Source organism: Myodes glareolus, chromosome X (assembly GCF_982192425.1).
Source record: "Myodes glareolus chromosome X, mMyoGla1.1, whole genome shotgun sequence".
NCBI lineage: Eukaryota > Metazoa > Chordata > Mammalia > Rodentia > Cricetidae > Myodes > Myodes glareolus.
The window spans coordinates 144366482-144392084 of record NC_142053.1 but is presented as its reverse complement, the minus strand read 5'-3'; the positions used below and the strand labels follow the sequence as shown (position 1 = coordinate 144392084).

General features: G+C 42.9%; 2 protein-coding genes across 3 annotated transcripts in view; one reads left to right on the top strand and one right to left on the bottom strand.

The window, feature by feature from the left end:
- The window catches only part of Syn1 (synapsin I), a 43372-nt gene that overhangs the window by 15870 nt on the left and 1899 nt on the right, over nt 1-25603 (top strand). For both annotated transcript variants that reach the window (XM_048461281.3, XM_048461280.2), the window contains exons 6-12: nt 21588-21650; nt 22426-22568; nt 22650-22724; nt 22816-22918; nt 24045-24191; nt 24470-24557; nt 24656-25247. In XM_048461281.3, the coding sequence (XP_048317238.2) occupies nt 21588-21650; nt 22426-22568; nt 22650-22724; nt 22816-22918; nt 24045-24191; nt 24470-24557; nt 24656-25247 (1211 nt within the window). The remainder of the gene's footprint in view (nt 1-21587; nt 21651-22425; nt 22569-22649; nt 22725-22815; nt 22919-24044; nt 24192-24469; nt 24558-24655; nt 25248-25603) is intronic.
- Nucleotides 12241-17540, bottom strand: Timp1 (TIMP metallopeptidase inhibitor 1). Its single transcript, XM_048461289.3, has 6 exons — nt 17379-17540; nt 16379-16507; nt 13900-13979; nt 13589-13715; nt 13218-13342; nt 12241-12506 (listed from the first exon to the last, which is right to left on the bottom strand). The coding sequence occupies exons 2-6, from the start codon at nt 16497-16499 to the stop codon at nt 12345-12347; spliced, it is 615 nt and encodes a 204-aa protein (XP_048317246.1). The 5' UTR covers nt 16500-16507; nt 17379-17540; the 3' UTR covers nt 12241-12344.

The window sequence follows — 25603 nt, the reverse complement described above, 5'->3', positions numbered from 1 at the left end:
AAATAGATTCAATAGGAACTATCATTACTAATATCTGATATAGCAACTAATATTATAATTTATTGCAATTGTAACAAAATAAGGTTATCGATATGCATGGTTAGTATTTATGTTGGAAATAAATCAAATTGTTAATATTTCAGTGGCTATTATAGTTATTGATATTTACCTTATGGTTACTATAAATTGTAAATACTGTGGTTATGAGTCAAATTTTAGTTACAAATAGAAATTGAATTGTTAGCAATTCAATCAAAGTTTAGAATGAATTGCTAATATTTTCCAATGCTACAAGTTATATTTACTTACATAAATAAACATTACCAATTTTATGACTCAAATTATAATTAAATATTAGTGGTAATCTAGCATTATTGAATATATTATTAATATTTCAAGTAGTATGGTTGCTCATAAAAATTAACAGTATATGAATTAGGTTTATTTACAGATCAAACCATTAGGTGTTTGTTTTGTTGTTGTTGTTGTTGGGTTTTTGTTGTTGTTGTTGTTGTTTGGTTTTTGAGACAGGGTTTCTCTGTGTAACAGTCCTGATTGTCCTGGAACTCTCTTTATAGATCAGATTTGTAACATGAGGGCCTGCTTGTTGGGGTTTCTGTCCTGCCCGGTTCCCACAGTTGTTAGGTCCCAAAGAATCACACAGAAGGTCTAGATAAGTTATAAAACTGATTGGCCCATTAGCTCAAGCTTCTTATTAACTCTTATAACTTATATTAGCCCATTATTCTTGTCTATGTTAGCCACATGGCTTGGTACCTTTTCTCAGCAGAGCAGGTCACATCTTCCTTCTTTGGTGTCTGGAAAGGACTGGGGGAAAAGCTTCTTTCTTCCCAGAATACTCCTGTTCTCATTGCCCTGTCTCTACTTCCTGTCTGGTTGTCCAGCCTATACTTCCTGCCTGGCTACTGGCCAATCAGCATTTATTTAAAACATAATTGACAGAATACAGAATTGTCCCACACTACAGATTAACCTCAAACTCACAGAGATCTGCCTGCCTCTGCCTCTGCCTCTCAAGTGTTGGGACTAAAGATGTGAACTACCATGCCCTGCCAAACTTTTAGTTTTGTTTTGCTTTTTCATAACAAGGAAAACATTTCATTGGGGTTGGCTTACAGTTTAGAGGATTACTCCATTATTGCCATGGAAGAAAGCATGGCAGCATGCAAACAGACATGGTTCTGTAGAAGGATTTGAGAATTCCACATCTGGATCCACAGGCAACGGGAAATGACAGTCCAAACCATTAGTTTTAAGAAAATCTAATTTGTTTATCACCATTATTATCTATTTGAAAACCAGTTCAGTAAAATGCCATTATGAGCCTGAACTCCATAGCTGGAATTTCTGTGTGGAAATCCTAGCACTACAATGTATTACCTACTAACACAAGAGATTTTATTTAAACGTTATGCACCTCAGTTTATTCATCAGTAAAATGTGAGTGATAATATTCTTGCATCATAGAGTTGGTGTGTTAATTAAATTGCTTAATAAATGTAAAATAGTTAAACCTGGCGTATCTTAAGTGCTCATTGTGTTGGTAGAAGTTCTTTTTCTATTCCTAGATTTTTATCATGAAAGGGTGTTGGACTTGTCAATTGCTTTTGATGTTTTCTTGACATGATTATATGACTTTTGTTCTTTATTCCATGAATATGATATATTACATTAATTGATTTTTCATGTAAGTTGATTATTTCATAAATGTGTTTATGATGTGTCTGTGTATAAAAAATTGCATTACTGGGCAAAGCTCATTTGGTAATAGTGTAAATCCATTGTGGAATTCAGATAGAACATTGTTAAAGATTATGATATCTGCATTCTTAAGGGATACTGACCTATTATTTTCTTTTTTAATATATTTTTGGTATATATTGACAGTATTCTATTGCCTTTTGTTTTGGAGGGAAATGATATTATTTATTCTTTAAATAAATATTTAGTGGCATTCATCAGGAAGACACCTTGTGCAAGGCATTTTTTTCTGTATTTTATTTTATTATACTGGGTTATATAAGGCCATTTTTATGCAAGTATATACCCCATAGCTGATTACCCTCACCTTTACTTTTCTCCCCCTTCCATTATCTCCCCAGACAATTTTGATTCTACTTTCATGTCATTGATGTGTGTGTGTGTGTGTGTGTGTGTGTGTGTGTGTGTGTCTATGCATCTATAAATAATCTAGGGCCCACAGAGAAAGCATATGATACTTGTCTTTCTGAAACTGACTTAGTTTCATTAAGATGACTGTCTTCAGTTGCATTCATTTTACTGAAGATGACATAACTTCATTTTCCTTTACAGCTAAAAATTTTTTGTTTTCTGTATAACCACATTTTTATATACCTCTGTTGAAGGATACCTGTGTTGGTACCATAATTTAGCTATTGTGAAAAATGCTGTGATAACTTTTGGATAAACGTCCAGGCATAATGTAGCTAGGTCTGCTTGGAGATAGGTCTATTTTGATTTTCTGAGACCTTAACATAAGACCCAAAACTCTAAAACTGATAGAAAAAGAAGAAAAAAATACTTTGTTATTGGCATAGACATGCACTTTCTAAATAGGACTTTAGTCACTCAAGAAGTTAATGTCAGCAGTTGACAAATGGAACTTCATGAGGAAACAGTTAATCAAGACACAATCTTCTGAATAGAAGAAAATTCTTATTAGCTGACCAAGGATTGATATACACAATATACAAGGAACTCAGTAATCTAAATATGTCATAAACTCAAATAACCTGATCAGTAGGTAAATTAATGAAATAAGCAGACAGTTGTCAAAAGATAAAGTAAAAAACACCAATAAACTTGAAAAAAATTAACATTACCAGACATCAGAAAAATGCAAATTAAAAATACATTGAGATTTCATCCACCCTAATCATAATGTTAATCATCAAGGAAACAAATAATGCTGTTACTGGCATCTATGTTGTTACATCTTCTTGATGAATTGATCTTATTATAAAATACCCTTATCTCTAATAATAATTTGTTTCAAATTCTGTACTATCTGATATTTGTAGAGCCATTCCAGGTCTCTTTTTGTTATTATTTACATGGTAATTTTCCCACCAACCCATGTTCTCTCTGTTTTTGTATTTAAATATAAAAAATGCCAGCCAGGACCCACATAGCAGAAGGAGAGAACCAACTCCCACAAGCTGTACCATGATCTCCACATTGTAACATAGGTGCATATGTAGATACACACACACAATAAATAAACATAATAAAGGATTATTGGGGTTTTTTATAAGAATGTTGTCCAACTGGATGTGGTGGTTTATACCTTTAGTCCCAGCACTCAGGAAGCAGGGGCAGGAGGAGCTTTGTGAATTTTCGGCTAACTTGAATAACATAGCTCCAGGATAGTCATGAAAAAAGAGACCCTATCTCAAGAAAATAAATAAATAAATACTGAAAACAAACAAAAAAAGCAAGAATAATGTCCATACACAAAAAAAATATTAAAAATAAATAAATAGATGAAAAAAACGTGTCTCTTGTAGACAGCATACAATTAGGTCATGTTTTACATCCATTATGCTTTTTAGAAAGATTTTATTTTTTAAATATTAAACATATTAGTATTAGCTTGGATGTGTGATGACTGTAATGTGCTTGCTGGAAATTGAACCTAAGTTCTCTGCAAGAACAGCAAGTGCTCTTATCTGCTGAGTCATCTCTCCATCCCCATTCTGCCTTTTAAATAGAGTGTTTATTTTCATTTAATGTACTTGCTAGTAAGTTAGAATATATGTTTGCATTTTTCTTTTCTTTTTGTTTTGTTTTGTTTTGTTTTTTGAGACAGGGTTTCTCTGTGTATCTCTGGCTGTCTTGGAACTCGCTCTGTAGACCAGGCTGGCCTCAACTCAGAGATCCTCCTGCCTCTACCACCCTGAATGCTTGAATTAAAGGTGTGTGCCATCACCGCCCAGCTTATTTCTTTTATTTTTCTTTAAGACAGTATCTCACTTTATACTCTAGTATAGCCTTGATCTCACAATGTAGCTCAGACAGGTCTTAAATATAATGCTTTTGCCTTGGCCCCCTAGGATTAAAGGTATATTTCACCATGCCAAGCCAAATTTGGGTACTTTTGGAGGTACTAGGATTTAAACCCATGGCCTTATGCATGCTATGTCAATGTTTACCACTGAAATATTCTCCTGTCCCCTTCTTTTATTCTTTTTTGTTGTTGTTGTTGTATTCATGAAGCAGGGTTTCTCTGTGTAGCCCTGACTGTCCTTACTTGCTCTGTAAACCAGGCTTGCCTGGAGCTCACAGAGATCAGCCTGCCTCTGCCTCCCGAGTGCTAGGATTAAAGGTATATGGCACCATACCCACCTCTTCTTTTATTCTTATGTTTTCAATTTTGATTTTTTTCAATATTTTCTTTTTCAAACATGAAGTTATTCATTGATAATTTTATGTTCAATAATGTCTTGAAAAGCACTTTAATTATCCTGTTTCTTTCCTGATTAATAAAAGTATTGCTTTTATGTATAGCATGCACAAGGCCCTGGGTTCAATCCATAGATAGATAGATAGATAGATAGATAGATAGATAGATAGATAGATAGATAGATAATAAAATTTTCATAGATTCCCCAAAGATTATAATTGATTTATCTCTAATTGAAATTAATTTCAGTAGCAATTTTTTCCTCTGTATAGTTTTATTGCTTTATTCTCCTGTTCCTTTTGCTATTATTGGCATACAAATAGCATTCTTTACCAATTGTGTGCAAAAGACTATAAATGTAATTATATCTTATATAGTTGCCTTTTCAGTCAGGGAAGAAAAAGTATATCAAGCCAAAGCATTCATATCATTATTTGTATTTACCTGTAGAGACAGGCCAGGTAGAACATGCCTGAAATTCAGACATTTGGAGGTAGAAGTAGTAGGGTCAGGAGTTCAAGGCCAGCCTCAGCTATATAGAGTTCAAAGGGCTACAGGATACTATTTCAAAAAATGTTTACATGCATTTATGCATACATAAAACACCTGTGTGGTTACCATTACAGTTGTTCTTTATCTCTTTATGAAGATTCAAGTTGCTAGAGTGTCATTTCATTTGAAGTTTTTTTTCTTTATTGGTTTTGTGAGACAGGGTTTCTCTGTGTAGCCCTGGGTGTCCTGGAACTCGCTCTGTAGACCAGGCTGGCCTCGAACTCATAGAGATTCACCTGCCTCTGCCTCCTGAGTGCTGGGGTTAAAGGTGTGTGCCACCACTGCCCAGCCAAGAACCTGGTTTTCTTTCTATGTCAAAAATACATACATGTATATATTTAAAATCATTTCTGCATAGACTTTGACTAGTAAGTTCAATATCTCTGTTTAAGTTAAAAGTCATGTTAAACGACTGTTACTGTCCCTGTGGTTATGCCACATTTTCTTGTTTCTTTGTGTAACTCAAATTTTTGTTGAAACTGTCCATCTTAATCATATATAATTAAGAACTCAAAAATCATGTTTTATTTCCCCTACCATGAATTTATTTCTGTTGTTTTTTAAATGACTTTCATGAACTAATTCTTTTAAAGTTATGTATCATATACAGGCACAGAAACCTCTACTCTGTTAATGATCAGCTCTTTGTTGAACAAATTTTCTTTTCTTTTTCCTTTTGAGACAGAGTCTTTTTGTGTAACCCCAAATTGACCTGGAACTCACACAATTTTCCTGCCTCATCCTCCCAAATACTGGGATTACAGGTACTTGCCACCACAGCTGACTAGATAATGTTTAAACATTAACACCTTGTTGATGAGCTTGGTGTGCATGTTGGGGCATGCCTTTAATGCTCTGGCAGGCTATTTACACCTTCACTTCTGTTTGTGTAGAGCTTCAAGGAATGGGACTTTGGAGAATTCTAGCCCTGTTCTATCTCATCTAGTGGTTGTTCTAATGTGCAAAGGCAAAATTGCAATAATTTAGTGATTCTTTTTTATTCTCTCATACAATAACTCCTGACTGCAATCTCCCCTTTCTTCACTCCTTTCAGTTCCTCCTCCATCTTCCCTCTCCTCCAGATCCACTCCTCCTCCCTTTTCCTTCAGAAAAAAAGCAGACCTCTCCAATTTAATGATTCTAATTGACTTTAAATTCAATTCTAAAGCCAATCAATACCTTATTCCATATAGTATCATAAATATTCTGATGAGCTGAACAAGGGAGATTATTTTATAGATATTAAAACCAAAGAAAGCAGAAACAAAAGGCAAACAGATTATTGATTATAAATTTGCTCTTTGCAAGCTGGGAATGGGAAGATAGAACCATAGAAAAATAACTGGTTAAGATAAGGTTACTTCATGTAGTCCAATGGTAGATAACTTGCCTAGCATGAACAAGCCCCTGAGTTTGACACCCGGTACCACAAAAAAGAAAGAAAGAAAGAGAAGGAAAATAGAAAAGGAAAAAAAGCAATAGGGAAAAAAGGAAGATTGATTGAGAGTCAGTGAGGTATGGTTAAAGCTCCATTCCAGATATTCTCTACAAACTAGTTCCTGGTTCCAGTGGAAGCAGCAATGCCTAGGCTGCACCTCCCTGATAAGGACAGCTTATCCTATCTTCTATTGAGCTTGTGTATCCTGATGAATTCTTTGTGGAGCTCTCTAGCAACTTCTGTTGGAGATGGAACCCCTTCTCAAGTGTCTACCTCAAAATAGGAGCCCCTCTCTGACACCAAATGCTCTCAAATGCTTTCCAAACACTCAGCCCCAGGCCCCTGCCATGAATCCTGCCTTCCTTAGGAATTATTTCTCTTTGCTGGTCAGTTGATCTGTCCTTACTCTAGAGACCCCACCCTCAGGCCTCTCTCAGTACCAACTCAGATCAAAAAGTCTCCATTTCAACTCCCATCATCAACATAGGTTGTTACTGTGCTTCTAATTTTAGCTTACAATAGCAAGTTCTGTCCCCCAAACCATAGTGACTAGAATTTTGGACTACGTCCCTATTATTTGTTGAGACAGGGTCTCACTAAGTAGCCCAAGCTCACCTGAAACTCCAAATCACTTTAGTCTCTTTTTTAGTTTCTTTTTTTGTTATTTTCAATTATGTGTATGTGTGTGCATGTCTACGAATGGATATATATATACATTGGGGCAGGTGCCTGCAGAAGCCAGAGTAATAAGATCCTCCTGGAACTGGAATTAGAGGTAGTTGTGAGCCACCTAATGTGGGTGCTGATAATAAAACCCAGGTTCCTTGGAAGAACAGTATATTCCCTTAACCATGGAACCATTTTTCCGACCCCCTTAATCTCTTAACTGTTAGAATTACAGGTACATGTCACCTTAACTGACTACAAATCTTTTTTTCTTAAAAAGCATTTGCTTTTATTTTTATTTTTATTGCAAGTGTGCATTCATGTGTGTTTGTATATGTGATATATGGATACTTTAGAGGGTGCACATGGAGGCCAGAGAAGGGCATTGACTACTGTCCTCTATTATTCTTTACCTTATTTCTGGAAGAAAATCTGGAAATCCTGATTTTCAGCTAGGCTGTCAGTTAGCAAGTTCCAACAATCCTCCTGCCTCTCCTCCACTGGTGCTGGGCTTACAGGTATGTGCATGATTATACCTGGTGTATGTGCATGATTATACCTGGCTTGTTTAGTGGGTGCTGGGATCTGAACAACAGTCTTCAGGACTGTACAGTAAGTGCTCTTAACCACTGAGCCATCTCCCTAACCCCCTGAACTCCCAATCTTCTTTGAACAAAACAAAAAACCAGGTATGGTGGTGTGTGCCTTTAATGACAGCACCTGGGAGATGAAGGCAAGAGGATCAGGAGTTCCAGACAAGCCTGGGCTGCATGAGACCCTGTCTCCATAAGACAAAACAAAACAAACAACTATCTCAGACTTAAATTGAATGTGGTGGTACATACCTATAAGCTTAACACTCTGGAGACAAAAGGATTAAGAATTGGAGGCCTTGCCCCTCTCTGAATGGAGACAGAAGTAGATGGAAAATCGGGTAGATGAGAGGTGTGGGGGGGGGGGGAACTGTAGTCAGTAGGTAAAATAAATGAAAAAAATGTTAATTAAATAAAATGAAAAGAAAAAAAGAATTGGAGGCCAGTCTTGGCTACATAGACACTCTTTTTTCACTCTCCTGTCTAGAGAGAGTTGTGCTGTAATCCTTATCTTTTGTGGAGCTTCATTATTATAAAAAGTGGAAAGGCTGTGACGACTTACATAAATCAACTTCTCCAGGCTTGTGATGTAACTCAATGTAGAGCACTTGTGAAGCATGTCCCAGGCCCTGGGTTAAATCCCCAGTAAATCATACACACAAATTGACTTCCTCATCAGCCACTGGGTAATGGGGAAAGTTGGTTCACCATATGGGGTATATGTTGAGAGATAGTCTAGTAGGGTATTTTCCATCTGGACATGCCTAAGATCAGAAATGTATCAGTTGGGGGAGGTCAATCAATAGGAGAAGTATGTATGGATAGATGGGTTTTTATGAATGGAAGGATTTTTATCCAAACTACTTATAAGTGTCATTGGTGATATTTGTGAGTGACCAGATTGGAAGCTTATTGAGGGGACAGGGGGAAGATATGAACGGGGATGTTTATCATTCCTAATTGAAATGGAGAGATATGCTAGTAGGTCACAATTGGTGAATGAGAAAATTTGCCAACAAAGATTGTCTGTTAGACAGATAGTCGTGAATAGGGATATTTGTCAACAATTTTGAAGAAAGATATTTGGGGCTGTGGCTGGGGCCTGTCAGCAGGCAGTAGATTGCTGCTGGGTAAATAGAGATAGTTGTCCTTTTTTTTTCTAATGGGGAGATGTCTAAGAAATAGGAATAAAAGATTATTTCTTAGTGAAGTATTTGTGACAGAGAGGATTATCTCCATGAGGAGAGGAACTAATCAAAGGAAGAATTTACAAGGGCTTGGAAATTGACAGCTCTATCCATGCTGCACTGGTGCTGTTGCAATTGTTACCAGGGCATCGTCCGACAAAACCCGTGGGTTGGTAAAGCGTGCAGAGATGAACCACTTTGGAGACAGCTTCAGGGAACAGCATCTGCTTTATTGTAGGTGAGCAACCACATATATAGCAGAAGCTTATTGACTATGATTGGTTAGCACATTACCTTGGATTGGATAGTGAGTACTCATACCATCAGGGTCTCTATGCAGAAGAAGCACATAAAAGGAGATATGAAGAATGCAGACATGTCCTCAGGCCAACTACTGGCTACTCATGCTACTTCAGAATTCAGTGTTCTGACTTCTGGAAATATTCTGTTCTAGTGTGCTATGTTTCTTACTTAGAAGCACAGTGTGCCAGGAAGGCTGCCTGCATTTTTTCCTACACACTAGGTCTGGGTACAGGTACTACCTGCATGGTGGACAGGTTGGGGAAAGAATGGCTCTTGATAAGAAGTTTCATCCTTCCCCTGTTACCTTCTGCTTCCTTCCAAGGACTGAAATGTTCAGAACTCTAGGGAACAGGTCCTGAAGTCAGGGAGTCACACTGGTGTTCAAGGAGCTGGTTCTAGAGTCTGATGACTGAACAGAAGCTCCCAAAATCTTTCCGGCATCTTAAGTAATGTCAACAAATTACCAGGGCCAAAACAGGCCCTCAACGTCTCCTTTGCAGTTATACCCATCAGCACAGTCTATATGCAGACATTGCAGCAGACATTTCCTACTCGAGTGAACAAGTTCCATGTGCTCAAAATCTGCCTGTTTTAGGTTGGATATAATGATAACTGCCTGTATCCCCAGGGTTAAGGGGGCTCAGGTAAGAGAATCATGAGTTCAAAGCCAGCTTAGGCTACATAACAAGTTCCAGGCTAGTCTGAGCAAAATAGGAGATACTGTCTTTTTAAAAACTCTGGGGGCTAGAAAGATGGCTCAGCGGTGAAGAGCACTGACTACTCTTCCAGAGGACCCAGGTTCAGTTCCCAGTACCCACATGGCAACTAACAACTGTTTGTAACTCCAAGATCTGACACCCTCACATAGACATACATGCAGACAAAAACACCAATTCACATAAAAAATAATTTTTTTAAATTCTGCCCATCCTGATATATAGAGTATAACTTGGGCATGGCAGAACCTCCCAGCAATGTAAAAACTGTAAGACAGAACCACAGAAGATTCAGGGGGCCACATGTGGTGTCTTAGAAGTTTGTACCCTGCAGATGCAAACTTGGATATTTTGCTTCGTTTTAAAAGTTAGAACAATGAACTGCACCCCAATCCAACAACCCAAGACATGTATTAATTCTTTTTCTTTGTTTATTGTTTTGCTGTGTGTGTGTGTGTGTGTGTGTGTGTGTGTGTGTGTGTGTGTGTGTGAAAGGATCATCTTATGTAGCCCAGGCTGGCTTTAAACTTAAGATCTTCCTGACTAAGCCATCCAACTGCTAGGATTGCAAACATGGCACCATGCATAACTGTTCTTGTTTATAGGAGTAGTGGGGTCATTTGATGGGAGGGGATTTGATGGTCCTTTTGTTCACCAAAGAAAACACATTGGAATTGTTTGTATGTATTTTCATTTGTTTGTACAAGCAAATGCATGTCAACACAGTATTTCAGTGTTCTGTTGAGTGTCTCAATCTGAAATTCTTATTCCAGAGTCAGAATCTTTGTAGTATGGGTCAGGACCCTGGGGCTGAAAGATGTTAGACAGACCAAGGCCCATCTGTGGGAACTGGAAGTCCTAGAGAGAGGTTTGTTATGTTTCCCACTCAAATTTTACAGAGAAAGATGATCAAGAAATTCAAAAGTCAGTCCAAAGACCTGGGTGATCCTAATTTTAAACCCTACATGGGCCTAGGGGATAGAGCCTAATTTTAAAGTGTTTGCCACTTGCGTAGCATACATAAAGCCCTAGGGTTTTTATTGAACTAAGGTTCAATCCCTGGTGCCACACAGGAAAAAAAGAAATTAATACATTAAATCCTAATTTCTTGTCTGTGTACGGTGTTTCCTGCAGAGTTGGCCAAAATGAAAGAAACAAGAGTAGATCAACATCATCCCTTTTCTTTATTGTACTTCCAAGTATAAGGCCAGGTGTATCCCATTTTCCAGAGTCCCTGGCTAGGTGGCAATGTCTCCAGGTCCCCTTCTTTCACTTAAGTCAGATTTAGGAAGTATAAAGGCTTGAATGGGGCATCTTCATTAGACTACAGCCTGAGGCAAGGAGAGATGTTTACCAATTGATAGGGTAGTTTTCAATGAGTTTAACAATGGGATGATATTTGTGAATAGGGGAATTTTCAACTGTGGATAATATATTAGCTAGAGAAGCTTGGGCAAGTAGGAATTAGAAATGCTTGTAGTAGGCATGGTGTGGTGGCACATGTCTATAGTCCCAGCAATCAGGAAACAAAGGCAGGAGGATTGCAGCAAGTGTGAGGCCAGTCTGTCTCAAAAAAAGGGGGCAAAATAGAGCTGGAGAGATGTCTTAGTGGCTAAAACACTAGTTATGAAAGTATGAGGGCCTGGGATTGAATCTCCAAATCCACAGTGGTAACTTGCATATATATGTAAACTGGGAGGCCGAGAAAGGAGAATCCCAGGAAAGTTAGCCTGGTGTATGCAGTGAACAATGAGACCCTGTCTCAGAGAAAGTAAAGGTCAGACACTCAAGGCTGTCTGTCATTTGACTGTCATGGCATATACAAGCCTTTACTGGTATACATTAACCCATACAGAAAGATAAAAAGGAAATAATAATAATAATTACTGCACTAAGATGTCTCAAAGTATTGAGTAGAGAAAATATTCAATAAATTGGAGTTGATAATGCAAAGTGAATTATCATGACTGATTTTGTAGCTTCCCAGTGCTAACGCCAATGTTGAGATTATTACCAATATACCATTTTTTTTGTAAAGTATAAAAACTCAACACCTTTTTTTCCTTTCTTTTTTTTCTCTTTTGGTTTTTGGAGACAGAGTTTCTACTGTGTAGTTCTGACTATCTTGGAACTGTCTCTGTAGACCTGGATGGCCTTTATTCCTTTTTTTGCTAGATATTAAACCTGGGGTTTTATACATGCTAAGCAGCTGCTCTACCAAGCTACATTTCTAACCTCCAAACTTGAATTTCAAATCTTTTCCTTTTTATTGGTCCATGGATACTCCCACCAAGTTATCAGTGTCTTGAGTTTGTTCCCAGACACTAGAAAGAAATAGTGCTGCTGTGTGGTAGTTCTTTATTCACCATCTAAGAGAAGGAAAGATGGAGGGTAGGTGAACAGTGTACTGGCTTCAGCTTCCACTGGGAGTGGACTTCGGGTCATCTAGGCCCCCAGGGATTGCCAAGTACACAACCCTGGATTCCGTGGCAGGCAAGCAAAGTTACGGCTCTGGGAGCCCTTCTCAGAGCCCATGAGAATCTGATCTGTCCACAAGCAATGAGTGTCACTCTCCAGTTTGCAAGGAATGGCCGAACAGGGAAACACCTGAAAGAGGGGAGAAAGGTCCATCTCTGAGGGCTTGTCCTTCCCCTGTTCCCTCTCTATGTAGAGTGTTCTACTCTCCCTGCAGCAATACAGAACTGCTGGGAAGGTATTGCCCCGCCTGTGTTTAGACCCAAGAACAGCTTCTCCCATTTGGAGAACAGAAAGCCAGTGTTCTGGAATGGAGGGTAGGAAACTATTACTTGAAGTCACTCAGGCAAGTCTCCTGAGGAAATGTCCCACAGGGGAGAGAACTGATAGTGGTGGGGAACAGTTGGCATGCAGGGAGATTAAGCGTAAGAGTAGGCAGCAGGGCTCTCAGGTTGTGACTGGGTTCAGAGGATATTTGGTCCCAACAGGGAACAGTTTTGAAATAGTCAGGTTGACATGTTCCTGTGGATTTGGAGAACAGCACTTTGAATTCTTGCAGAACATGTCTGGGAAGCCAAACCCAATCATTGGAGGTCAGAAACAGATGGCGGTATTCCAGAATAGTCACAAACGAAAAGTTATTGAGATATATCTTGGGAACATGCAGTCCCAAGATAACAGAACAACCAGAATTTCCAAAAGAGCAGTTCCAGGTTTGGGACAGTGGCAAGAGAAACCAAAGACAGTGCTTGGGTTTGGGAAGCAGCTACAAAGAATAGTAAGAGGGAAATGGAAACATTCCAAGAATTATCTCCAGGAGGAGAGCTGAATTCAGGAACTTACTGTGCACACCCCACAACCAGCACTATAGGTCTTTGAGAAGGCCTTTTGCTGAGCAGCGTTCAGGCTATGCCAGGGAACCAAGAAGCTGCAGGCACTGATGTGCAAATTCCCGTTCCTTAAGCGTCCTGTCAGGGAACGGAGAAACCAACAGGTTTTTGATTGGTTGGGTGATGACGGGGGGGGGGGGGGGGATTAGGTTACAAACCCTCCCGCTCCCTTCCGTCCTCCCACCATCGGACACCCGCTCCCCCCCTCTCCGCCCCCCACCGTTTCAACCAGGCTCTTTCCTTTTAGAGCCTTGCTCCTCCCAATTGCCAGGAAGCGTCTGAGGATGAAGGGGTGTGGACCAAGGCGAAGGGGCGGGGTCTCACCCGCGATGAGAAACTCCTCGCTGCGGTTCTGGGACTTGTGGACGTATCCACAGAGGCTCTCCTGGGCTGGAGTGTAGGCGAACCGGAAATCTGCAGCATTCCCCACAGCCTCGAATCCTTTGAGCATCTGCCCATGAGTGGAAAAAAGTGTATCTTTTATTGATATAATCCTCCCACTCCACTCTCTCTTAACCTGATGTCATATATCTAAATCACAAGATTACGGGAAACGTCCACACCAACCAAAGGCTAGATGCTTGTATTTTGAGGGGGAGGAAGAGGTTAGGTAAGAAAGGAGGAAAGGGAAATACCTTAGTCATCTTAATCTCATAACGCTGGAATAAGGTGGTCATGTTGATTTCTGGGGACCTCGTGAATTTAGCCCTTATGACTAGAGGAAAAGAAGGGGGAAAATAAGGAGTCAAGTGGATAGCATAAACCCACAACAACAATGCATATGTACAGCATAATTCTTAATAGAGACAGCACACTTACTGGCTTCCACATCTGTTGATTCATCTATATGTTGTCTACTCTTACAGGCACTGTTTCAACCCCTTTTCATATATCCATCTGTTGGCTTACTTAACAAATATTTTGGAGTGCCTGATTTATGCCAGCCACCATACAGGGTGTTAGGGACGCAACAGTGACCCAAACACAGGAGTCCATTTCTTTCTGGTGCTCACATTGAAGCCAGGAGGAGACAACTAAGATTAAGTAGCTAGGCATGGTGGCACAGACCTGTAACCCCAGCTCTGTCAGGATGATGAAGGAGGATTACTACAGCGTGAGTTCAAGACCAATCTAGACAATTTAGTGAGACCCTGTTATAAAAGGATTGGGTTTGAACCTCACTTATATGCCTAGCATATGAGAGGTCCAAGGTTCAACCCTCGGTATAGAGGGAAAGGTACATGGATTGCTAGAAGCTATTAAGTATGATGGAGAATTAGAGTAGCGAGGAGGTTGACAAATATTATTTGCTTGACCATAATTTCCTCAGGCTCATTAACCTTCTTCCATGCTTATAGCAGTTTCCTCTTAAAAATCCAGTTGTAGGTGCCTGGAGGTAGTGGTGCACGCCTTTAATCCCAGCACTCAGGAGGCAGGGGCAGGTGAATCTCTGTGAGTTTGAAACCAGCCTGGTCTACAGAGTGATTTCCGAGACAGCCAGGGCTACAGAAAGAAACCCTGCTGGTCACGTAGGTCTCAGTGTTAAGTGCTCCAAGGAGGTAGCCACTGCCATCCAAGGGGCCATCATCTTGGCCAAGCTTTCCATTGTCCCTGTGCAGAGAGGCTACTGGGGGAACAAGATTGGCAAGCCCCACAGATGTGCCTTGCAAAGTGACAGGCCACGGGCCGCTGTGGCTCTGTGCTGGTGCGTCTCATCCCTGCCCCCAGAGGCATTGGCATAGTCTCCGCTCCTGTGCCCAAGAAGCTACTGATGATGGCTGGCATTGATAACTGCTACACATCAGTCAGGGGCTGCACTGCCACCCTGAGCAACTTTGCCAAGGCCACCTTTGATGCCATCTCTAAGACCTACAGCTACCTGACCCCCGACCTCTGGAAAGAGACTGTGTTCACCAAGTCTCCTTACCAGGAATTCACTGACCATCTAGTGAAAACCCACACCAGAGTCTCTGTTCAAAGGACCCAGGCTCCAGCTGTGGCCACCACATAAGGGTTTTTATACAAGAAAAATAAAAGTGAATCAAGTCTGTTAAAAAAAAGAAAAAGAAAAAGGAAGGACGGAAGGAAGGAAGGAAGAGAAAGAAAGGAAGAAAGAAAAGAAAGGAAAAGAAAAGAAAAAGAAAAATACAGTTGTAGGAAAGTCTACTAAATCATCCTCATCTGATTCTTCTCAATATGTGATGGGGCTCCTCATCTTCCACTGGCCTCCAGGTGATTACACTGGCCAGTTTTCAGCATGAGTTCTGAACTGGATGTGGTGGCACAGGCCTGTAATCTCAGCACTTGCAAGGCTGAGAGACGAGAATCAAGGGTTCAAAGCCAGACTGGGTTACATAGTGAGACCTGGTCTCAAAAAAGTGAGATTATGGGTTGGAGAGATGTCTTAGTGGTTAAGAGCACTTGCTGCTCTTCTAGAGGATCCAAGTTTGATTCCCATCTCACAACCACATGTAACTCCAGTTCCAGGGGATCTGATGCCTTCTGAACTCCACAGGTACTCACATCACACACACACACACACACACACACACACACACACACACACACATATATATATATATTCATATGTATACACATACACATAAATAAACATATTTTTTAAATGGGCTTAGCCTGAATCCTCTTACTCCTTGCCTATATTTCTCAGTGATTTACCATTCACCAACCCTTAAACTGTTCCTCGGCCATAGAGTTCCACTTGTCCATGATGTGTTATGTTGAGAGTTAAGCCCAATGTCTCTCCTTGACTGCAAAATCTGATTGCCATGGTCCTGAATAAAATCTGCCTTTCTGTGCCCTAAGAAGTGCCCTAAGAGGTATTATTTAACAGGGTATCAGAAATAGTATGTGGCAGGGATTAAAATTTAAATGAAGTAGACAAGCACCTCAGTAAGATGACTTCTGAGGTAGCCACCTATGTGGATAACTACAGGGAAGCATCTACCTGGGAGGGAACAGCCAACACAAAGGTTGGCTTAGGCCTAAGGATGTTAATATGACCAAAGCAGATCTACGCAAGAATAATTGTTCTAGAGAGAACTGCCATTCTGATCCCTATGGGACTAAGACAAACAGAAAGGGGGCCAGACTCACCAAGGTCCGAATTGCAGAAGGCTGTCTGTGGGTGGGGTGGGGCACAGCTACAGGCCTTACTGGAGGCTATCAGTGATAGTAACAAGAGGATGCCAGAGGCCAGAGATGTAAAGGGAGCCATAGTGGTATCTGCTGGGAGAGACAAGGTGTTAGCTGATCCCCAGTCCAACTGTTCTGTTTACCCATTAACCCCAGGGAGATTAGGGGACTCTTCAGGATAGAGAAGCCTGGGAATCTTAAGTGGGTTGAGAAACCTGGAGTTTAGGGGCTTAAATAGTTGGGAAAGTTTCAAGTTTTATTGTGTTCCAGTGATTCAGGAGACAGTGAGTTGTGGCAGTTGATGAATCAGAGCGCTGAGCAGTCTGAGAACTGAATGGAGTTGAAGAAGTCTGGGGACTGGCATTTGTGGAGTGAAGAATTTGGAGTTTAGGACACTGAAGAAGAAAGGGGGAGGTTGGGACTTGAGAGCTATTAAGATATTATGGGCAGGGGGATTTGGAGATATTGAGGATTTTAGAGGAGGTTTGAGGTTTTAGGAAGCTGGGGGAAATTTGGGGGTTAGGGGTCTGGAGGAATTTGCAAGCTTAAGATAATGGGAGTGCTGGGGGATTTGAAGGCAGAAAAATTTTTGAAGTTCTGGAAGCTAAGCATAGCAGAGTTTGAGGGCAAGAGGAGTTAAGGGAGCTGTAGGGGTTTGGGGAGACAATGAAAAAATTCAGGGGAGTTGGCAAGTTGGGAGGTCTTTAAGGTATTAGAAGCTTGTGGGTTTAGAGCACTTGGGGATGAATGCCAGGGGTGTGACGGAGTCTGGAGAGTCTGGTTTAGGACACTCATTCCAGACATCCTTCCCTTATATTCTCCCTTGACCAAATAGGGATCCTGATAACTGCCAGCCAGGTTGAGTGGCTAGTCTGGCAGGGAATTGGATGGGCCTGGTGGCCGCGCCAACACAGGCTCCAGGCAAGCCCCAGTCCTGCCAGGACACCCGGCTCCCACTTACCTCTGGTGTCTCTCTAGAAGCCGGATCTGTGGCGATGGCGGCAGGGACTGAGCGGTAAAGAATAAATGTCCATGCGAGGGGCGGAGTTGGCGCGGAAATCACAGCCTCCAGGCTTCCTGGACACATTACTCATCCACCCACCGCAGGAATGGAAGCCTAGGGGCGGGCTGTAGGACTAGCCGGCCTAAAGATACTCCCTGCACTGCCAGCCAGCCCACTACACCCCTTCCCCCCAGCTCCACGTCACTCGCATTCCTCCCTGGCGGCCTTGAAGGGCAGAGAGGAAAGGCCGTTCAAGCCCCTAGAGCCCTGTGCCTCTCCAGTTTCCCACATCCCCTAAACTTCCTATGGTTGAAGCCAATGACTTCATTCCCACACCTTACTATACACCTATTATATAACAAGAAGGGCTTTCCTAATGGACCTGGCGTTCTGGTGAGGGAGACAAACTAGAAAAGCAGTGGAGGGACATAAAATGGGAGAAGAAGCACAAATACATAGTGGGGAAATTGATACACTGAGAGTGTCTGTGAGTTATTCAAGATGACAGTTAAGTGTTTCAGAACTGGGAGAGGAACTGAAGTGGCATGCAGACAGAGCTTAGGTGGTATCCTTCCCCAAAAAGCTTGTGGTTGCACACACCAGTGAGACTAGAAACCCTGTCTTAAACAGAAACAAAATCAAACAGGCAAATAGCAGAGGTGAAGAACTTTGCCAGGGTCACAGGATAAAACTGGGATTTAAACCTGGGCTTCTTGACCCTTAACTCAGGCAGGGCACAATTTTGGCAAGGAGGGAGTGGTGTGGTGAGCTTGGGGGATGAGGGTGTGGATGATGGTGAAAGAAGTCAGTGAGTCAGTAGAAAACCTATCCTCACCCCATCCTGCCCGGCTCCTTCCCCACCAACCAGCCCACATCCCTGGTGGGAGTGGGATGAGGCAACTGCTTCCCATCAGCTTTCTGATGATGCAGGAATATCCCCTGGGGTTTTGTGGAAGGGTTCTGTGGGATGATTAACACCCTCAATTAATACAGGGAGGATAGACCAATAATAATGACAATGGCTGTAATCACAGCAGGCAAGCAGATCCTGGGAGTTTGAGAGCAGCCTCAACTTTACACAGTGAGTTCCAGCACAGCCTGGAACATACATAGTGAGACCCCGTCACACACAAAAAATGATGATGGTAGTGATGACAGCAGCTACTTTTTGAGCATTTACTGTATACTATTACTAAGATCTTTGTGTAAATTTACTTTAGCTAATTACATTTTTTTTGGGGGGGGGGGTTCCGAGACAGTGCTTCTCTTTAGCTCTGGAGCCTGTCCTGGAACTAGTTATTGTTGACCTGGTTAGTCTCAAATGCTAATTAAATTTCATTTACTTAAATTAGCTCAATAACCACAGCATACAAAAACCTACCACCAGCACTCAACAGAGTACTTACTCACTGTATACAAAATACTGTTTTAAAAGTTTTTTTACATTTATTGTGTGTGTGTGTGTGTGCGCACGCGCGCACATGCACGCACATACACACATGTGTAACTGTACTCATACCATGGCATGGTTGTATTGTTCAGAGGACAACTTGCAGGAGCCAGTCCTCTCCTTCCCTGTGAGTTCTGGGACTCAAACTCAGGTTGTCACGGAGGCAGCAAGCACCTTTATCTGCTGGACCATATTGCCAGCCCAGGATTTTTGTTTCTTAATTTGCTATTGTCCTCCTTGTTCTTTAATGTTAATTAATGAAGAGGTGTTAAATCAATAACAATAATAGTAACCAGCACTTTAAAGATTCAGGTTTACTGTATGTGTGTACTAAGATTTTTTTCCTCTGAGATGATTGACTTGTTCCTTCTCAACATGTTTCATATTTTCACTATTTAAGGAGAAAATAGAGATAGGAAGGGGCCAAATGACCTGTTCAGGAATGATAGTGAAGAAATTACTGTGGTGGGGAAGTAGGGATACGAAGAAAGGGAGAAAGGGAAGGAAACCAAAATTTTCAACCATCTGATTGTGAAAGTGAGGAGTGAAAGTAGATGAGACAGGGCACTGAGTAACTAGGTGGCGGGACCGAGGAGACGTAAAGACAGGGAAAGTCCAGTTTCTCCTCCTCCATGACCCAGCTTCTGACGCCAGCTCCTTAACTAGGAAACCTGAGTCAGCCAGGTTTTGCCAGCTGTTTACATTTGAGGATTCAGAAATGGAGTCGGGTGGACATCACAGAGGGGTGTTTGGCCTGCAACTATCTGTGGAACTGGACAGGTGTGAGGTTCCCATAGGGATCTAATGGCATGTGCAAACACCTGATGATCCCTAGAAAGTATGAAGTGCTTGGTCTTGCTTTGTACAGATCAGGAAACCAAGGCCCAGAAAGACAATATCTATCTAGGATCTCACATAGCCTTAGGAAGAAGAAAGATCAAGATAGCAGGCTACAGCTCTCCAGGAAATCCCAAGCCCCCTATATACGTACACATATGACAGATACACACATGCACACACAGTACTGTGTTCAAGCTCAGGAACAGAAGAAGCAAAGCTGGTTTTAAAAGGGATCTGGAAAGTTCAGTAGATAAAAGTAGGTATGCTTGTGTGTGCACAGCTCTCTGGTGTGTCTGTGCCTCTGTGAGTGGCATGTGTCCCTTAAAGTATTCCATGTCTCTTCCTGAGAGTTAAACATATATTTGAGTGTATTGCTTCTGAGAGTTGAAGGTTGCTAAATATTCTCTGTGTGATGAATAGATGCCTGAGTGGAAGGTCTCTCCCTCATCACACACAACACATGTCTTGGCATTGTTTCCTTGGCCTGATGCCTGGATGACACCCTCACCACCATCCCCCTTTCCAAAAACATGCCACTCATGACGACACTCATTTGGGAAATGAGGAAGGAAGAGGTTGTAGAGGGAGGGAGAGACATAAAGGTCAATCAGTCATCCTTAACACTGTGTGCTTCCTGTGTCTGTTGGGAACTGCCATTGCCCAAGGAGCCCCTTTATGAATGCTATCTCTAATCTGTCAGTAGGAGGCAGGGGCTCTGGCATTACACATAGGGTGTGATGGGGCTAGGGTCCTCCAATCTAGCCCCTTCTACCTAGCCCAGGGTACAGGGAGACTTAACATGCATCTTTGCCTAACACATACTTGCCTGAATTTGTGTTCATGGCCAGGAGTGGTGTCTGTGTGTCTGATTTTCTGTATGTTTGTGTTGTAGATATGAAAAAATAAGTTGTGCCTCTAGATATGTTTTTCATGAATCCAGGAATGTGATCAGGTCTAAGTTACAGGAATTTAGTTATGGGAATGCTTAGAAGTGCATACACCTTTTATATGTTGTATTGATCCTTCTGTTCGTTGTGGACATGCCAGGGAGTGCTGCATATGTCCATTTATTGTGTGCCTTTGGAGTTGTACATGTTTCTATACTGAGTGAGTGACTCCATTATGTGTCCTTCTGTTATGTAGGTGTAAGCAAGGGGAGGGAGTTCATGTGTATGCTCCAAGGTGCTGATTGTGGGTCTTAAGAGTGTGGAGTATATGCTGCTTTGGAGTGTTGGTAGTTGTCCCATGCTAAGAGCACCTAGCTGGCAAATGACCACATGAGCTGCCTGACTGGATCTCTGTGAAGCCCCAGCACTGAATGTGATTTAAGCCTGTGGTTGTCTTTCTCAATAGATGTGGACACTTCTGGCTTTGGCTGACTAATCTGAGTTCTGAAGGTGTGTGTGTGTGTGTGTGTGTGTGTGTGTGTGTGTGTGCGCGCGCGCGCGCGCGCGCGCGCTCGTGATGTGTACATAAAAGTGAAGCTTGCATGCAAGGCTTGGCTGAAGACATTGCTGCATGCTAACTACCATACCTTCATACATACAGTCACTCCAATATCTATCTATGCATTATAAAAACAAACTTTCTCTTTTCTGGGAAATTCCCTCACCCTCATCTAAAGCCTCTGCATGAGAAAGCAGATATGGAAACGCCTAGGGCTTAGGGAGTGGAGTAAGTGACTGCCATGCAGGGCTCTGTATCCAATTCTGGGTTCACAGTTGCTGTGAAACTATTTAGTGCAGTTCCGCCTGTCTGACTAACTTTTTCTGGGGTAAAAAATGGCAACCAGTGTGACTTACACTCTATGGGTCACCAACTCTTGGAGGTCAGCACTACTGCTCTGACCATGCCTCTTCTGCCTTCATCTTCATCAGCTCAGCAGCACAACATACCCCGTGGTCGTGAAGATGGGTCACGCACACTCTGGGATGGGCAAGGTGAGTCCCAGCAGGGCACACATGCATGTCTGTATAGTGCCTGCTCTGGCACTGTATATAGTTAAATGTGCATCTGTGTACTCAATGCAAAACAATAATTCTGTTTGATGATGTTTTCTGGGATGTCTTCATCTAATTGGATTTTCTGTTTTCGTATTCAGCTGATTTTTCTCAGCCTATATTTCTCTCATGCAATCAGCCAATTTTATATGTTCCATTACTGTGCTAGTGTACCAAGCATTTGGCTGTGTATATATAAGCATGTTTCTGTGATGAACACACATCATCTTTTATACTCCAGGCTCTTGGGGTCCAGGTATGCTTTCCATCCAGCTGATTTGTCTGTGTGTATGTAGCAAGCAGATTTGTAATTTGTAAGTTTGAGTTGCCTTAGCTTCTGTGTTTGTATATTACATGTAAAACTGAGTTTGTCTATGTACAGTTCTTTTTAAAGCTTTATTGAGATATAATTCCACACTTGATTCAGCTCCCCTGTTTAAAGTGAATAATTTGGGTTGAGGATGTAGCACAGTGGTAGAGTGCTTGCTTAGCACGTGAAAGGCCCTGTGTTTGGTCCCCAGCACTGCAAAAAGAAGTGTTTTCAAGCATATTCAGAGTTGTATACAAGCAATTTTATGTTTGTGTGCACATGTATGAAACAGGATACCCATAATTATGCATGAGTACCTTGGCATATCCACTTTATATTTGTCTACACATCCTTCCAGATACATCCACTCCTTATACTCCCTTAATCTCACACCTATGCCCACAGGTCAAGGTAGACAACCAACATGACTTCCAGGACATTGCAAGTGTTGTGGCACTGACTAAGACGTATGCCACTGCTGAGCCCTTCATTGATGCCAAATATGATGTGCGTGTCCAGAAGATTGGGCAGAACTACAAGGCCTACATGTGAGTGGAGAGATAGGGGCCTTCGAGGGGCCCTGCCCCATGCATCTCCAGCCCCACTAATCCTCTCCCCCTTCCCCACAGGAGGACATCAGTGTCAGGGAACTGGAAGACCAACACAGGCTCAGCCATGCTTGAGCAAATTGCCATGTCTGACAGGTGAGAGATATAATTGAGGAGTGGGACGGAGGGTATAATGGAATCCCCTGAGCATGGCAATGACAAGCTGCCCTGTCCCTTGTCTTGGCAGGTACAAGTTGTGGGTAGACACATGCTCAGAGATTTTTGGGGGACTTGACATCTGCGCAGTGGAAGCGCTGCATGGCAAAGATGGAAGGGACCACATTATTGAGGTGGGAACACCCAGGAATTGGTGGGGCACAGAAGGACGAGTGTGTGCATGGAAATAGCAATCTAAACTGTAAAGCATTTTGACTCAAAGTCCTTAGTGAATGATGGCGTAAACTGTAAAGTACTGTGTAAACTTGGTGGGACTTCCCTAGCAAATGGCAATGTTAAAAACTTGGACATCCTTGGTGAATGGTAACATCTGCTAAGATATAAGGTGCTCTGTGAATAGAGATATCTTGGTAAATGGCAAAGCACTTAGTTAGCCTTTAAAGTGTCCTTAGAACCACAGTGAAGCACTTTGTAAAAGAAAAAGTGCCCAGTAAACCATAAAGCTGGAACCAGAGAGCATCTTCTGTAAAGGACCAGCAGTACATATTTTATGCTTTGTGGGCCATGCAGTTACCCTGACTCAGTTCTACAAAAACAGCCACAAGCAAGACGAAAAGTTAGTGCAGTTGTGCTTATGGATACAACATATGTGTTTATAACCAAAACTTTTAAATACACTGAATTTCAATTTCCTATCTTTTGCATATGTGAAAAAAATTCCCCCACCCACTGAAAGACATCAGAGCTGAGTGCAGTGAGAAACTATAATTCTAGCACTTGGAAGGCTGAGGCAGAAGATGAAGAGTTTGAGGGTAACCTGGACTACACAGTAAGACACTGACTCAAAAAGAAAAAAATGAAAAAGGATCTGGCTTGGTGGTACGTGCCTGTAATCCTGGCAACTTGGGAGGGTGAGGCAGGATCACATCTGGGATTTTGGAGCTAGACTGGTGGATTTTAGGCTTTCCTGTGTAGTTGCAGTTCTGCCTTCTTTGAAAAAGAAGGAAAAGATATTGAACCTACACTAGCTCATGAACAATACAGAAACATATAGCAGGCCAGATTTGACCCACGGACCCTGATATACAGAGCCACCTCTAATGTGCTACCCCTAAAGTTGTCCAGGGCTCTGGAGTAGACTGACTTTCCTTACAGTGTCCAATCAATGCCCTTTAGAAACCAGACAGAGCTCTCTTCTTTGCAGTCACCATGCTTTTTGCCAAGCCAAAGTGTGTTGACACCGTGGCCTCACATGCACTTCCTGCCTCTCTCCACACTGAATCTCTTTTCCTCCTCCAGGTGGTGGGCTCCTCCATGCCACTCATTGGTGATCATCAGGATGAAGACAAGCAGCTCATCGTGGAACTTGTGGTCAACAAGATGGCTCAGGCTCTGCCTCGGCAGCGGCAGCGAGATGCCTCCCCTGGCAGGGGCTCTCACAGCCAGGTCAGGCCCTTAGCATTGAGCTAGAGGGAAGGAGCCCAGCCTTTGATCAAGCTGGTGCCATTAAGGAGGTATCAGTAGACTAGTGTCACCTTTATGCACATGTGGCCTCGATAAATTGTTATGACCTTGCCATCCTTAAGAGTCTCCTGAACAAGTATGGGGTCCCCTCAACTGGCCACAAATGGAGTAACACCCAGCACACTGGAAATACATGTCATTTTTGATTGGTTACTGCTCCCACTGGCTGGTAACTATTTTTAATCTCCACTGTGCCACAGGCTCCATCCCCAGGAGCCCTACCCTTGGGCCGCCAGACCTCCCAGCAGCCTGCAGGACCTCCTGCTCAGCAACGACCACCACCCCAGGGTAAGTGAGGGCAGGCCTGCTGGGTCCCTACCCTCCCAAGCAGCCTTACCTCTCTTGCTCAATCACTCTCACTTGCTATTCTCTTTTTCTCTTCTTAGGGGGCCCTCCACAGCCAGGCCCAGGACCTCAGCGCCAGGGACCTCCTCTGCAGCAGCGTCCACCCCCACAGGGCCAGCAGCATCTTTCTGGGCTTGGACCCCCAGCTGGTAGCCCTCTGCCCCAGCGCCTACCAAGTCCCACAGCCGCATCTCAACAGTCCCTGCCTCAGGCCACACCGATGACCCAGGGTCAAGGCCGCCAGTCCCGGCCAGTGGCAGGAGGCCCTGGGGCACCTCCAGCCACCCGCCCGCCTGCCTCCCCATCTCCACAGCGTCAGGCGGGGCCCCCACAGGCTACCCGTCAGGCATCTATCTCTGCTCCAGCTCCACCGAAGGGTTCTGGAGCCCCACCCGGAGGGCAGCAGCGCCAGGGCCCTCCCCAGAAACCCCCAGGCCCTGCTGGTCCTACTCGTCAGGCCAGCCAGGCAGGTCCCGGACCTCGCACCGGGCCACCCACCACGCAGCAGCCCCGGTCCAGTGGCCCAGGTCCTGCTGGACGTCCCACCAAGCCACAGCTGGCCCAGAAACCCAGCCAGGATGTGCCACCACCCATCACCGCTGCTGGCGGAGGACCCCCGCACCCCCAGCTCAAGTAAGGGGACCTCTATTGCAGCCTTGGCTGTTCAGAGGGTTCTGGCCCCAGTAGGTCATCCCCAGATCCTAAGGAAAACCAGGTCTCATCTGCCTGGGAACTCTTGCCAGACTGGGACACCCCGCCTCCCCCCCCCTCCCCCCAGCACCCACACCCACATTTGCCTCAATCCCAGCAGTTGGGGGAAGAATCCCAACATCTCAACTTCCAGTTCAGGTTCCTCCACACAGGCCCTGGGAAAATCCCCATTCCAGGCCCTTGGCCCATCCCAGTAGCCTGACTGACCCACTTCCAGTACCTCCTGACCCAGCTGATCTCCCAGTATCACCCTCGTCCCAACCATCTCTGAAGTCCCT

Excerpts from the sequence above, each read along its gene's own strand:
- Timp1 (XM_048461289.3), bottom strand. The coding sequence starts at position 16,499 with ATGGCTCCCTTTACATCTCTGGCCTCTGGCATCCTCTTGTTACTATCA. Across the intron at positions 13,980-16,378 it reads CTTCTGCAATTCGGACCTTG|TCATAAGGGCTAAATTCACG; the intron begins GTGAGTCTGGCC and ends CTTTTCCTCTAG. Across the intron at positions 13,716-13,899 it reads ATGAGATTAAGATGACTAAG|ATGCTCAAAGGATTCGAGGC; the intron begins GTATTTCCCTTT and ends ACTCATGGGCAG.